Genomic DNA, 15,560 nt, shown 5'->3' with positions numbered 1-15,560 from the left:
TCCCGGGTGTGCTGCGACGCCTGATTACAGCGGAGGTGGTATTTTACTGAGAGTGCAGTGTGAGGTGTAAAATGAAGTGTGAGTTAAAACGGCTTGGCGAGGGTAAATTACATTTCAATAACTGGGCCCCCGTCAGCAGTTAAAATAAGGCTTGGGGATGTTTAAGGGAGGCGAGTTACTACCTCCTACATCCATCAGTTGGTCTACATGTTTCAGCCAGTGCCTTAAACTAAATCTGGCTTTCCTCAGGACCTTTTTAAAATAGAGTGTAGTGCAGGTTAAAAAGAAGTGTAATCCAGGCTATGTGTTACACTCACTAAGGTGTTTCTCTAAGTGTGAGAGGGGGGATTCCCTTCTCATATATGCACCTAGATTTTGCAGCCAATGCTTCGTACCGGAGTACGAGGACGGTGCAACAGGTACAAGGCAGGCTCTGACCAGAAAAGCTGGTCAACCCCTTACCGCTTCACTCCTGGAAGCATTGGCTGCAAAATCTAAGCACATATATGAGAAGGGAATCCCCCCTCTCACACTTAGAGAAACACCTTAGTGAGTGTAACACATAGCCTGGATTACACTTCTTTTTAACCTGCACTACACTCTATTTTAAAAAGGTCCTGAGGAAAGCCAGATTTAGTTTAAGGCACTGGCTGAAACATGTAGACCAACTGATGGATGTAGGAGGTAGTAACTCGCCTCCCTTAAACATCCCCAAGCCTTATTTTAACTGCTGACGGGGGCCCAGTTATTAAAATGTAATTTACCCTCGGGTACTGGGACCCTCGCCAAGCCGTTTTAACTCACACTTCATTTTACACCTCACACTGCACTCTCAGTAAAATACCAGCTCCGCTGTAATCGGGCGTCGCAGCACACCCGGGACACATTAGGTGTCACTGGGTGGGCCCGATGATGAAGCATGCCACCAACCAGGTTGGTGGGTGAGGGCTTCATGAACTCGCCAACGAGGTGCCCATGACAAATCTAATCAGAGTCCTAACAAGATTGGTCATATTTAAGCTAGTGTCTTTTGATAACACATATAAACTACGGGGACTCGGACTAGCTTTCTAGTCCTATCTCTCTCTCTTGATACGCGCATGGAGTAAGTTGAAATGAGGGTAAATAAAGTGGCCTTCAGATGGATGCAGAAATGGCTCAAAACATCATTTTACTGGGAGGACTGATGTGGCTACGAATATAATAACTGCTGCTGCTTGGACTATTCTATGAACTTGTAAAGCCAATCAATTTACACGTGTCAACCACACTATCTGTTGACCTTGGGGGTGCCATGGTAGTACCTCCCAAAACACCACTGAACTGAGTAGAGGTAGAGTTTTGGGCCTGAGTGTTCCACCAAGACCCTTACCCTATCAAAACGAGGCTCTGTTAAGTGGGTCAGGCAGTCCCAGCAATGTTAGTAACACTTTTTACATAGTGGCTAACACTCAATTTATCAACGACTTCTGACGTGACTGCTAGGCCTCAAGCTCATTACCTGAGGTTCACACACGGCTGTGAGCAGTGACAGCGTCACTCACTGATCGACATTAATGATACTTCGGCCCGTGCCCGGGTGAGGTATATTTGGACCACATGATAAACCCTATCGTCTGTTAAAACAGGACAACCATTTGCCCTTTATCTGTCAAACCAGTATCTCATCTCAAAATACGAATTATTTTCCAACGTAATGGATACGTCAGGGGTAGTAACCGCTATATAAATGCAATTACAATACAATACAATATAGTTAGCAGCTTCAACACCACTCTGAAAAACGTGGCAAACTTGATCCGTTTGCGCCCACAACATGAAAGTGCTGTGCGCCCACAACATGAAAGTGCTGGAAGCCAGCAGTCCTTATCTTGTACTTATCATCAACCTACAATGCAGTGGCCCTACAGTTATTATCTAATCATTAGAGGAAGTGACTGGGATCAGAGGGGAGGCAAAATAGTGAATGGGATCATTACACAGGACCGAAAGGGCGACATCTCTCTCATTTGTGTGAGGGAATTACCTTATTGGCTCGATGAGGCCATAAAATGTCACCTGAAGGTCACAATGAATAAAGAAGAACTGCTAATATGACCAGATCTACAGGCAGTGGCTCGTCTTATTACAGTCATCTAAAACCAGATCTAGAGAACTTTCTTCCTCAACGTATGTCATTCCTGGATAGCTTGGCCTTCAATAACATTTTTATTCTGTGTGCCTCCATTTTTTAAATTAAAAAAAAAATTCTGTTCGAAGTACAGTATGAATTATGTCCGCACCACCCTTGACCTTCCAAAAGTCAAATACCAGCCTCCAAAGCAGCTAAGATGAAGCCAACACGTTTTGCCACTTGCAGCTCGCAGGCCTGGAACTATTTTAAAGTTGAAAATATGTTACAGAGATAATCATTAGAGTAGTAAGGCAGCCAGACACTACATACGTTATAGTAAAAATGCACCCACCGATGAGACAGACTTTACGTTTGGGGATTCTTAACTAAAGATACGAGTTACACTGGTGTGGCACCGCAAATGAGATGCCCACAAAGTAGCAGCAGTGAGTTTATGTGCGCGTGTGGTGTTCTGTGTGAACACACAGTCTTGTAAAATAAAAGACCATTAATACAAATATATTCCCAATCATTAAGATGTGCTTAAGTTCTCATACCAATGTCATATCATTGAAATACCACGTATTACATTTGAGACTGAGCATATTAGCTTGTTAGTTAAAATAAATGGCACTTCAGAAGATGATTTCAAACTTATCCAAAGGATGTAAGGCAAGGCAAGGAAGGAGGAAATCACAGAGAGGAAACAAGTTCATGGGCAAGGAGTTGGAGCTCTGTATTCAAATTAGCCTTTTCAAAGTAACAATTTCAATAAGAAAGGACAGCAACTATAAGATCTCTGTGGAAAAGAGATTACATCATAGAGAACGTAGGGGCCAGATTATAGTTATTGATGTATCAGGCGACGTGCTGATCTTCTGTTCTCCCCTTTAATGTCTAACAGAAGGGGAGATGACACAGCAAGAAACCTAAAGGAGGCTGCCAGTAGTGCTAGCATGGACCAGCCAAAAACATCCCATAGGGCTGTCTGAGCAAAACGTGCCTCTGTCTCCCTGCATCTGATGTGCAGGGAGAATGTTTGCAGAAAGCATGTGGAGAGACCAAGGTTGGCACAGTGCAGATCAGGACAAGGTGCACGCGCCACTAGGAAACGTGAACCCAACTGGCTTAAAGAGCTTGTACTTTTCCTCTAGATAAAGCTGCTTGAATGAATAACTTTTGTCAAAACACACCCCGTAAGAAATTCTGCTGGCAGTACATTACCAGGATTCAGAGGCAAAGTTCAGCACTCGGCAGCAATATTAAACTGCAATACATTAACATCAGGTCCAAAATAGTCAAGCAATAGAAGGTCACTACACAGCAAATCAAAAGATATAAGACAATAACATTTGACGGGCACCAAAGAAAATAGCTCACTTCAATGCAAATTCCAATAAAAACACAAATGAAAATTGCTGAAGCAAACATTAAGAGAGCTAACAAGCCATGTGAAGATCAATACCAGAACATATGTGCAATAAACGTGGACTTTATGGGTAGGGTGAAGGCTATGCTGTTTAACACATACTATGACGCCAAACTAAATCCAAAAAGGCCATATCATTACACTATCAGCGAGGTGGCTGGCATGTATTGAGGTAGTCATCGGATGTGCACTGGCATGTGTGTTTAGAAGACCTGTGCTAAAACCGGCAGATGTAGCAGACACAGTGTATGTGTTTGCCTGCAAGAAGGTTCTAAGAGCTGGCTACAGGCAGATAATTCACTGCTCTGACATTCGTGAGGAATGAGTCTTTTTGGGCAAGATTAGGGTATGCAATAGGTGTTTGTTTACTAACAAAATTGGTCTGTGCTAAAGATTTGTCTTGAGCTTATACTCACAAGTGGCGTTACAGCTGGAAGGCCACTGCAAAGGAGCAGTAATAAAACACTTTTTTAATGAAATGTTTTCTCCTGAGGAATAGTACACTTTACATCACGTGTTTACAACGCGTTCGTTAAAACGACTGTGTTGTTACATCGCAGTACATTACAACGCAAGTCATTACATCCACTTGTGTAGGGGGCGCGCTGGACTTAGAAATATTATAATTTACTATTCCAACTCCAGTGTGCGCAACATTAGGGAAGGTGTTGGAATAGTAAATTATACTATTCCTTATGTAATCGCATGCGTTGTAAAGCATGCAATGTAATGGCTGTTTCCCCTTCTGAGCCCCATGAGAAAGAAAGGGCTTCTTCTTCTGCCTTAAAACCCGGAGCCACCCCTCTCCTGCCATGGCCCATCCTCCTGAGGAGTGTTCAATGCAGCCTTTATGTACTTCAGTTTGAAATGTGAAAAAATTAACTTTTAACACATGCCAGCTCAAGGGTGATTTCAAACCATCTGGATGCTTCTAAAATCAAACCAAAGATAACTGCTTTATACTCTCGAGCTTTGTTTACAGTAGACAATTTATGCGTTTGTAGTACTAGCATCCAAGATAGAAATTGTTTGAGTGTCATTGTGTACGCCTCTCTCTCTTTTGCAGGTACAGTCATTGAGAGGGTCTGAATCCCAGTTTCCCAGCCCGCGTTTCACACGTCAGTTTCGTACTTTATAAAAATTATTTGATATTGCACACTCGAGAATTGAATAATTTGTCAATGTTAGTCTAGAGCCTCTAACATAGATCTATACATTCCGGTATAGAGTGGTCACAGAAAAAAATCCACCTACCTGCTCTTTGCTTGCGTCGGTTGGTTTCCAGGCTGAAGATCTAATTATTGGAGTATGGTCTGACGAAACAGGTTTTTCCGATTCTGTCTGAATGGCTATGGAGAAACATTCCTTCTGCTTCGCCATTTTGGTATCATCAATATATTGAATTGGAGCTGGTGTTTTTGCGGGTTGAGGTATAGTTTCGCTGCTCATTGATGGCACCCCTAGAGTAAATTAAAAAAGATATAACATTCATTAATAAATGTTATCGGTTTTTATCAACAGTAGTTTATAGAGCAATATTTAGTCGTAATATAGATGCAAAAATGTCTCTCTAAATGTTCAATGAACTTTATGCTCGCTCTATGCAGTGACACAATTTAGGCTTTATTGAATCATTCCTGTTAGCGAGTGAAGATATAACTAGCAAAGCAATGTGTGACTGCTGAAACCTGAAACAGAACAATGGTTATGTACACTGTTGGGAATGGGGTTTCTGGTTGGCTAGGGTATGCACCCAAGCCAGTCAGAACCCACCACTCTAGTCATGTCAAGCAAACTATACACCAAAGATAACCTGTGCTCATCCTCTGGTAGCTTGGCACAGAGCAGGCAGGTTTATCATCAGATGCAATGTTTGCACAACACACTCACACAGAAACACCATAAACACACCACAAAAAAAGACTCCACACAGGATTATTTAAACATATAAAGGATATAGTACATATCATAGACCACAACGACATGAATCATAAATGCTGTGCATACTATGCAAATCCTGAGATGGTACTCGTTATAATGACAATGCAAGAATCTTAATGACATATTAGAACGTCAGTGCATGTAATGCCTGTTAGGTTAGGCAAAACACACATACATCACCAAAGTATCACCATAAACACAGGGGTCACAAAATATCGCCATAAGCACAACAATAGTAGTAAGGAAACATCGATCCAGTAACACCTATACCCCTACTATACTGTATGTGGTTCTTAAGTACCCTCACACAGGGCACAGAAGCACGTGTGCACCTTCTGATGGTAATATGGTAATTCATAGATTTCCCACTGCGACAATTGCCGCAGGGTGATTGAGGCCTCGATCGAGGATACGCCCTGTAATGTTAAATCACATTAGGTGCCCACAAAACAAACTCCCAGTGCTTAATCCAACAGGGCTTCTTTTAGAGCCTTTACGGTAATTTGAAATGACACAAATACACAGGACGCAAATCATCCCTCATTGACGTGAATGGAGGGGAGAATGAAATGCACTCAAATGACTTAGCCGCAGCTGCCTGAGATGTTTTGCGTGGTCATCAGAACAACACGGTCTCCGGGCTCACAGTACATCGAATATGCGTGGTGCCACTGTGCGGTGATTCGCAATGTAGCACAGCTCATCGATGAAGGTGGGGCTGGGCGGGACATTGGAAATGTCGCTGGCCTTGCTCACGGTGCCCACGGCTCAGTACCAGTAGTCGTTTGCTGCACGGCTCAACCAGGCAAGCTGACACACCACAGCTCGGCCCGTAGAGGCTGGTTGGAGTAGTCAAGGCAACAGGGAGGGGCACGCTATCAGCGGCGCCTGTAGTAAAACGCGCTGAGATTCAGGCATCCAAAAGGAATGCTCCCCGCTGGTAAAGCGGTACAGGGGCTGAAACGAAGCGCCAAACTCGCCAGGGAGAACCAAAGGGGTGGCCCACCTCTTGTAGAGTGGTGTGGGGGCTGAAACGAATCACAGCACTTGCAGGGGAAAACAAAAAGGCATTCTCACTTCTGAAGAGCGGTGTAGGAGTCGCACACAAGTACCAAACGTAGGCACCAGGAATGCTCCTACACAGTGGAGTGCTGGTGCTTGACGAATGGTGCAGTGAGCTAGAATCAGGCAGCTCATGAGGTCTTTGCTGTATCTCAGACCTTAGAGAAAACCAGGGGGGCAGGCCAACAAGCATTGAAGAACACTGGGGCACAGGGTGAGGAGCAGGCAGGCAGGCCAGCAAACAAAGTTACTTTTAGCAGAGTGGCAGTCCCTCTAGCCGTCCAGCAGGCAACAGGTCAGCACAACATAGCAAGTAGTCCAAATGACGGTTCCTTCTGGCAGCACAGAAGTCCTCTGGCAATGTGCAGCATGTAGAGCCAGCAGCATCTGGTTACAAGTCCACACAAAGTCCAAAACATGGGGTCAGAGCCCCTGCATGCATACTCAAAATTGCCTTTGTTCAAGGGGAGATTTCAATGGAAGCCTCAGAAGTGCACAATAATCCCTTTCAACCCAGCCCTGGCTCCAGACAAGCAGCAGGGGGTAAATCAGCCCTTTGTGTGAAAGCAGACACAACCTATAAAAATGTTAAGTATAAACAACCTCTCCCAGGAAGACCATCAGTATGCAGATGAATGCAGCTGTAACCCCTGTCACACCCAGCCCTTCCTGTGTTGTGGCTATCTGAAAAGTATGCACCAAGTGTAGCTGTCACACTAACTCAGACGTGTATTGGAGCCAGGCTGAAAAGCACAAAGAGTCATAAGCACAGAGGAATGGGCACTTTCTAAAAGTCACATTTCTAAAACACTAATGTAAAATCCAACTACACCAGTAAGTAGGATTTATCACCACTATTCTAAACATAACAAACATGGCAACTCCACTTATCTCAGATGAGGAATTACCACTTAAAAGCATATAAAGTAATTGCCAAGGCTAGTCTATGAGAGGGGTAGGCCTCACAGCAGTGAGAAACACAAAATGTTGTTTGTCACTACCAGGACATGTCACACAGTAAAAGCACATGTCCTACCTTTTACTTACACAGCACCCTGGCCATAGGACTACCTAGGGTCTACAATAGGAGTGACCTATGTGTAATAAAAGGGAGGTTTAAGGCTTGGCAAGTAGTTGTAAATGCTAAGTTACAGTGGCAGTAAACTGCGCACACAGGCCATGCAGTGGCAGGCCTGAGACAGGTTTGAAAAGCTTCTTCTGTAGGTTGCGCAATCAGTGCTGCAGGCCCACTAGTCACATTTAATTTACAGGCCCTGGGCATATAGTATACCACTTTACAAAGGATGTACAGGTAAATTGCATATGCCAAACAGGGGTAAACCAATCATACCATGATTAAAGGAGAGAGCACTTGCACTGTAGCACTGATTAGCAATGGCAAAGTGCCCAGAGTCCTAAAGCTAACAAAAAAGGTCAGAAAAATAGGCGGAGGAAGGCAAAACATTTTGGGATAACCCTGCTACAAGGCCAGGTCCAACATATATTTTACCTATTACATTAGTTCACACATGTACATTTAATTTCACATACATTACCATAACGTTCAACTTTACCAAAATATGAAAAGATTTTTATAAAACTATATAACAAATGTTGCTCTCAATTTTGTAATTGTCTTCGATCTCACTGTATGAGCTGTCATGATCACCAAATAATATTTAGGAAGAATTACAATTTAGGAAGAAAGCCAGCAAAACCTCAATCATTATTCAAAATGTTCAAAGCTGGCACAGCACTTGCCAATTTAGGAATGGAATGACTGGTAGGAATCAGGTTAGCCACGAAAACGTAATGTGTATCCTAAACCTTTGAAATGTAACACCATATCAAAAACAAACGTATATCACAAAGACAGCTGTGGAACGCAAGAACCCGCTGATAAGTAACCCTTAATTCTACTTAAGACTGTCAGTCAGTCAGAAAACTTTATTTCGGTTTTTGTTCAAACCATAAAAGTACATATACGATAATAACACAATTAAAAATACATTTGTTATAGAAACATATCTGAAAAAGTGCAAAGAGTGCAAGAGTTGACTATCTTCGTTACATAAAGATCAAAAGATTAAGAAAATTCATTGCAAGGATCCACTACTGATCTAAACAATTTCTCAGTTTAACACTTAATTTTAAAAATTCAGTAATTTGGAGAATACTATCACTGTGCAACAATTGTAAATAAATTAACGCCGGTCTGATCTGAATAAAATGGAGTTTTTTTTAAAAGAATCACCCGATAGCGCTTGCGGGGGTATTCATAAAACCTACATAAATATATAAAATGCAGCATGTCCTGCGGAGACTTCCCGTCGCAGCCACAAGGTACTGCAGTCTTATTAAAATTAACAGTTTTTGGCCTAACCAGCAGATGATGGAAAAGATTCAACCTAAACCTTGTTAGCAGGAACTTTTCATGAGAGGTCAGGGAGCCCAATAAATATGGCTCGGGGGTTACACACGTTTTCAACATGCCACATTTTCTCACACTTTGTTTCTGGAGCTCCACTCCTTCCCTCTGGATCTTCCTATCCATAAGGAAGGCCCGTTTAATTACCTCCAGATCCCCCTTGACAATCCGGCTTGGATGTTCAAACAAATCAGGACGCCCCAGCCTGGCAAAGCTGGATTTCAGGTATTTTATCCATGGGATACCCAATGCCTTGTCCTGGGACAGACAGTCCCTCACAATCAAATGTGTCAAAGGAATATCCGGATTCAGCCACAGTTTTATCCAGCAAGTCAACGGGCGTAAGGAAAAAATGGCACATAAATATTGCATCCCCAATTCTTCGCGTACTGCAAGATTGGATGTGCCTGCGGGGACACACAGGAGACGCTTCATAAAAGAGTTTTCAGCAATCTGCAGCTGCTCACCACCGACATACCCCCATATTTCACTACCGTATGTAGCCGTGGCCACGGATTTAGCGTTGTAAAGTTTCAGCATGGCACCGGTAGGTTTTTTTCCCAGTTTCGAGGCAAAGTTAAAAATGGAGGTATTCACCCTGACCAATTCTCCTTTCTTTTTAACAAGATGCGGACCCCAGTTTAGTTTAGTATCAAAAAGAAACCCAAGATAGGAGAACGTTTTTGATATCGGGATTACCGCTTCATCAATTTTAAATAAGAAGTTCCTACTTGGTTGTTACTTTTCAATCAACAGTTACTGCTTTGAATTACCACTCGGACAAACTGGACATCCAGGTTGACCTGCTGAACACTTTAGCACTGTTCACAGCAGGGATCGATAATAAAGTGGACAAATTAAACAATCTAATTATAGCAGCACAATCATCCTCCAAATTAGTCCAATCAGTCTGTTGCTGCTCCCCTATTATCGACTCGCTATCCTCGCTTCCGTCCTTCTTATCCACCGTTATAAGCGAGGTTAAGCAATTGAAGGGAGGTAACCAATCTGAAACTTTCCTTAAGTTAAACCAAAACTCCTCAACTATGACCTCCGAACCGCTCAACCCTCCGCACAGCTTAACGGCTGTGCCGCAGTCGAGCGGGGTGGCAGAATCTGTGGCAACTGTCCATCGAGAGGCCCCGCAAAGCTCCACGGGCTTACCCCCCCATGGCAGCACTGCCCGCGACCTCGGCCACAAGTACTGACCCACCAAATGGGGACCCGGAACCCACTAGCGCCAATAGGTTAACGCCGCTTACTAGCCCTGCCACTATTTCCACACAAGACACACTCACTGCCCCACCCCTCCATATTAGTAAGAGGGAGCGCAAACGCCAGCGCAAACAGAAACAAACTAAGATCAAATCAAACAAATGATCTCCCAAAATTATTCCCGTTATTTATAAACGCTAGTAATAAAAAAGCCCAAAGCGTCCCTCAACCAACACCCAGGGCATCAATTTCCAGTAAAAGCATGCTTAAGGACTACTTAAACCCGAGTGTCTGCCAACAAACTCTGGGCAGTAGACAGGATTGTACCACCACATCTGTAATCGCAGCAGTAACTGAGTCCCATCCCCCCACCGACCCACTAATAGCCAACATCAGTGACCTAACTCAATCAATGACTAAAGTTATGACAACACAACCTCAATCTGCCCCTACTTCTAGTTTACCTCAGCAGGCTAACTTAACTACTAGTCCCAGTCTCGTAAAAGTAACCCATAACACTAAATTAATCGAGGCAAACCCATTCATTGGGCCCAGCACTGCAACAGAAGCCCATAACAACAAATCCACACAGGGTGCCAAAATACTCTTCGCCCCAGAATACATCTCAAAGGGTCGACATGACACCCTTAATAGGTCAAATATAATAAAACTAGCGAACGGAGTACCGGGCTTTGAGGCGTTTACAACAGAAGACATTGAGTCCATTGAATTTTTGCCACCACGAGGCAATCAACCCTCTGAGGTAACTCTGGTGTCACATAAATCAGCAACCTGGGCACGAGCATTCTCTGAAAAAAGTGCAATCTTTCAGGAATGGGGCATTAAAATCTACCCCCATAACCCCCCAGGTTACCCCTTGCAGCTGCTTAACCATCAGGACACCCTGAAAAAAGCCGAAATTATAGAACCAGGAGCCAAACCAAGGCCTTACTCTATTCTAAGAAACGCCCTGGGGACAACGGAGGGGAACACAATTCCCTGGAACAACATCTCCAACCTGGGCAAAACGAAAGACTGGGGGTGGCTCCCAGCAGCCCTGTCCTGTAACAAAATGGCTTGACCCCGAGAATCTACTCTTTTAAATTCAAACTGTGAGACCTTGGTCCTCCGGACACCCCGAGCTGTGTTACTCGAAAAAACCCCAACTTCGGGCCGGGATTCCCCATTTACTTTGTGCTCATGGAACATCAGCGGTCTCCACAATAAAAACACCAACTTGGACACACACTCCTTTATATTTGGGCACACAGTAATAGCACTTCAAGAAACATGGGCCACCCAAAACTCCCCAGTTACAGGCTTTATTGAATTTTGGAAACCAGCAATTAGAGACTGCCTTTTCGGCCATCCCAAAGTGGGCCTGTCGATCTATGTCTCCGAAAACCTAAAAGGCCCGATTGTGTCTTTAAATTTTGACGAAGACTGGTTACTGGGTGTCAAAATCTATTCGTGGAGTAAACAATGTCCACTCCTGTTGCTTAACATCTACATCAACCCCAGCACCCGCACAAAAAAGAGCCATCTAACTCGTCTAATGAAAATTGTGCGGGCCCTGACAGCGGATCAACCTCACGCAGACTGTATAATCACAGGGAACTTCAACACCAACCTATTTCAAGGCAATACAGAAGATTGCGAAGGGCTAACTCCATTTTCATTTGCAGAGGTTAAAGAACAGTCTAAACCACCAAACCAAGGCTATTGCGGTCTGGGAGAACTCTGCGTGCTGCAACTCCACAGCGCAGGATTTCTGGTAATAAATGGAAGATCCAAAAACGACACTCCTCCAAACTGGTCTTGGACGAACGGCCGCAAGCATTCGTATTTAGATTATACCATCTGCAACTCGGCTCCGCTGAAACACCAGGGCAACTTTAGTATCCACCCGCAAACAGAAAGCGATCACCGACCTCAGTCCGTAACTTTTAAAATAAATCCAGAGTTCCACAAAACTGCCCCAAACTCATTCACAGGAATGCACTATGACAATTTGAAGCGCCTAAGATGGAGTGACGACATAATACCCCTCGTCAAGGAGGCAAGCCAGGCTTTTATCTCAGACTGTCCCGACCCGGGGTTTTCTTCAGCCGCGGCATGGTCGACGCTTTGCGCACAACTGATATCCCTTTTTCCAATCAAACACCACCATCAGACGGACTCGGCCAGTCGCCAGCATTCAATCTCACGAGAAACAAGGGCGCTAAAGACAGCTAGGAATTGCGCACTGCGGTCTTTAATGAAATCTCCGGGAGATGCCGAGCACCTTAAGGCATATAAATCTGCACAAAAAATGTTCAGGCAGGCGGTAAAGAAAGAAAAGCAACTTCAAGAAAATGAATTCTGGTGCAAATTACTTTGGGAAAGCAAAAACTGCAACGCAAGAAAATTCTGGGCCTTAATTAATCGTCAAAACTCCAGCAACTGCAGCTTTGGGTCAGCTAACATTCAAGAAGCCAGTTGGTTTACTTTTCTGGCAGAGCACTTTAAGTCCCCAGAAGGAACAGCGCTTACAGACACATGTGCTCTCAGGCTGAAGCAAACAGGTTCTAGCAACAGCTGGAGCAGGTCCACCGGTTGCTGGGACTCATGCACCGATGTCCTCCAGATCTCCCAAGAAAGAGTCACTACAGCATTGTTGAAAGCAAGATCGGACGGAGCCCCGGGCCCCAATGGCCTTCCACAGAATTTATTTAAATCAAACGTACCATTCTGGTCGGGTCATCTAACAAACCTTTTTAACTACTCTCTCAGAACCTCAATTATACCAGACTCCTGGCGTGGGGCAATAATCCACCCAATTTATAAATCAGGCTCCCACTCGTCCCCAAATAACTACAGACTAATAGCTCTCTTGGACATTGAGGCCAAGCATTACGCCGGCATTCTCCTGAGTGAGTTGAGAGCATGGGTGGACGTGAATAATCTGATCCCAATGACTCAAACAGGCTTCACTGCTAAATCCGGGACCATGACCAACTTATTAACATTGGCCATAATCGTCGACAAAGTTTGCGCTACATCTAGGGCGTTTTTTTGTTGTTTCGTTCATTTTAAAGCCGCCTTCGACCGAGTCCTCAGGGCAGCACTATGGGAAAAGTTATAGAAATGGGGAATCCCACAAAAACTCCTGGAGGCAATTATCCAGTTACACTCTGATACATGGGTTCAGGTGAAGCTGGTGTCCGGCACACATCTCTCCCGGAAAATCATGACAACCAGGGGTGTCAAGCAGGGTTGTGTGCTGGCCCCGCTTCTCTTTAATCTGTTTATAGCTGATTTGCCGACAGCCTTGGAAGAAACCAACAGTCACCCACCAAAGATGGGTGGAGCTCCCATAAGCAACCTGCTCTACGCTGACGATCTAGTGCTTTTTAGTCTCACACGAGTGGGGTTACAAAGGCTTCTAGCTAAATTATACAATTACACTACTGTAAATCAACTAGAGGTTAACCTAAAGAAAACACAAGTGGTTACCTTCGGTAAAAAAAGAAAAGCAGGGGGAGGATGGATGTACAACAACATGAGTATTGCAGTAGGAAGCACTTATAAATACTTAGGGGTTAACCTCGACTCAAGGGGCAACCTTGCTAAACAACGTAAGGAGATATCAGTTAAAGCTGTGACCCTACAGGTGACCCTCTCAAAGCTCTCAAAAAAACTGGCCGGCCCAAGCCTAACACCTTTACTTGAGGTAATGAGAGCAAAAATTGGCCCGACACTGGCATACGGCATTGAAACCTTTAAGGGTAAACTAAATAAGATTTTAAAACAACATGTCACTAAAATCTACAAAAAGGTCCTCCGCTTGCCCAAAAGTGCCTCTGCCGCTCAGATTAGGCTAGACCTTGGCTTATTAAACTATGAAGTCTCTAGCACTGGCACGTTTTTAAATTTTTGCCATAAACTGAGACAAGCAGATGTAGGCTCACTGGAGTCACTAGTTTGGCTAGACATCATCGAGAAAAACCCAGGGGGCTCGTATGGTCGCCTTTTTAAAGATTCCATTCTAGAACTCTCTGCGGGCGACCTATGGGACCTCAACCCCAGCGTGTCAGTATTTAAAAGCACTGTCAAGAAAAGTGTTAGAATGAGTTCTCTCATTACTGATAAAAATCTCCTTGCCAAACGTAGATACGCCTGGGCTATTATGAACTCGTACGGGCGTATAGCTCCCGCATCCTATCTGTCATGCACGTATTCTCTGCACCTAAAACTTAGTTTTTTGGCCATCAGACTCGGTGACTGGCAATTTTTAAAAGATCTGCCAGGCTGGCGGCGTATGTCCGACGTACTATGGTGCAGAGGGTGCGGAAGAACGGTCGAAACAATGGAGCATGTGATCTGTGTCTGCCCAGCATTTACGTCACCGCGCAGACTCAAACTGAAAGCGGAGTGGAACAGGCTGGGAATTCGGTCTTGCAGGCAAGCAATTATCGCGGCCCTAAGCCCAGAAAAAACAGCCTTAAACATAGGCCTCACAACCTACATTCGCCTTGTATACCGCCTCCTGTCGATAACAACCTAAATCAAATTGCAAGATTTTTAAACTGTTAAAAACCCTTTTTATCTTTGCATTTTCCCACAACCTGTTGCTATTGAACTGTTGCTGCTATTTTTATTCATATTTATTTTTAATATTTGTAATTATTTGTTAGCAGTTGTTGGTTCACAAGCTCATTACTGCCAATTACTGGTACAACAACTTTCTTCCCTACTAAAGTTAGTTTAATACTATTTGGATTGTTTACAGAGGGGAGTTGTATAATGTTTCTCACCAGTACCTACCTGTCGCTGCTTATGTGCTGCTAGTTTTTAAGTTTCTCTTTTACATTGTGTATCGTTGTTGGTGTCTCTTTTAAGGATGTTATTTTTATATCCAAATAAAGATTGTATTACGCACCCTACTTAGTTGTTACGCCCAACTTGCATGACAAATGATTTCGAGTTATTAATCATAAGGTCTCTATCTGTCATGAAGATTTTAAAAGCATTTAATAAAGCTTGGAGGCCCCTTTCAGTTCTGGATATTAAAACGGCATCATCTGCATCTAAAAGTACTGGAATTCCCCCCCTGCCGACTCTAGGACAGTCAGCCGGTACCTTCTGCAAAACACTATCAAGATCATCGATTTAAAAATTAAAAAGGAAGGGGGCCAAAATGCATCCTTGGTGAACACCCTTTCGAATGTCAAAATTGTTTGTTACGCTCAAGTCTTGGGAGTATCTGACATTAGCTCTGGTATTGCTGTGAAGATCTGTAAGAAAATCAACAATACCACCGTCCACCCCCTTCGCCCTCATGAACTGCCACAGCTTCCCCCTGTTCACGCAGTCGAAAGCTGAGGACAAGT

At 43.9% G+C, this 15,560-nt stretch overlaps 1 protein-coding gene across 1 annotated transcript in view; it reads right to left on the bottom strand.

The window, feature by feature from the left end:
* The window catches only part of BLTP3B (bridge-like lipid transfer protein family member 3B), a 313,057-nt gene that overhangs the window by 6,625 nt on the left and 290,872 nt on the right, over positions 1-15,560 (bottom strand). Inside the window, exon 20 of the mRNA XM_078678312.1 lies at positions 4,797-5,002. Within this exon, the coding sequence (XP_078534438.1) occupies positions 4,797-5,002 (206 nt within the window). The remainder of the gene's footprint in view (positions 1-4,796; positions 5,003-15,560) is intronic.

The sequence above is a fragment of the Lissotriton helveticus genome, chromosome 1_1 (assembly GCF_964261635.1).
Source record: "Lissotriton helveticus chromosome 1_1, aLisHel1.1, whole genome shotgun sequence".
NCBI classification, from domain to species: Eukaryota; Metazoa; Chordata; class Amphibia; order Caudata; family Salamandridae; genus Lissotriton; species Lissotriton helveticus.
Note: the sequence above shows the minus strand (reverse complement) of the source record. Positions and strands in the feature narration are given on the sequence as shown.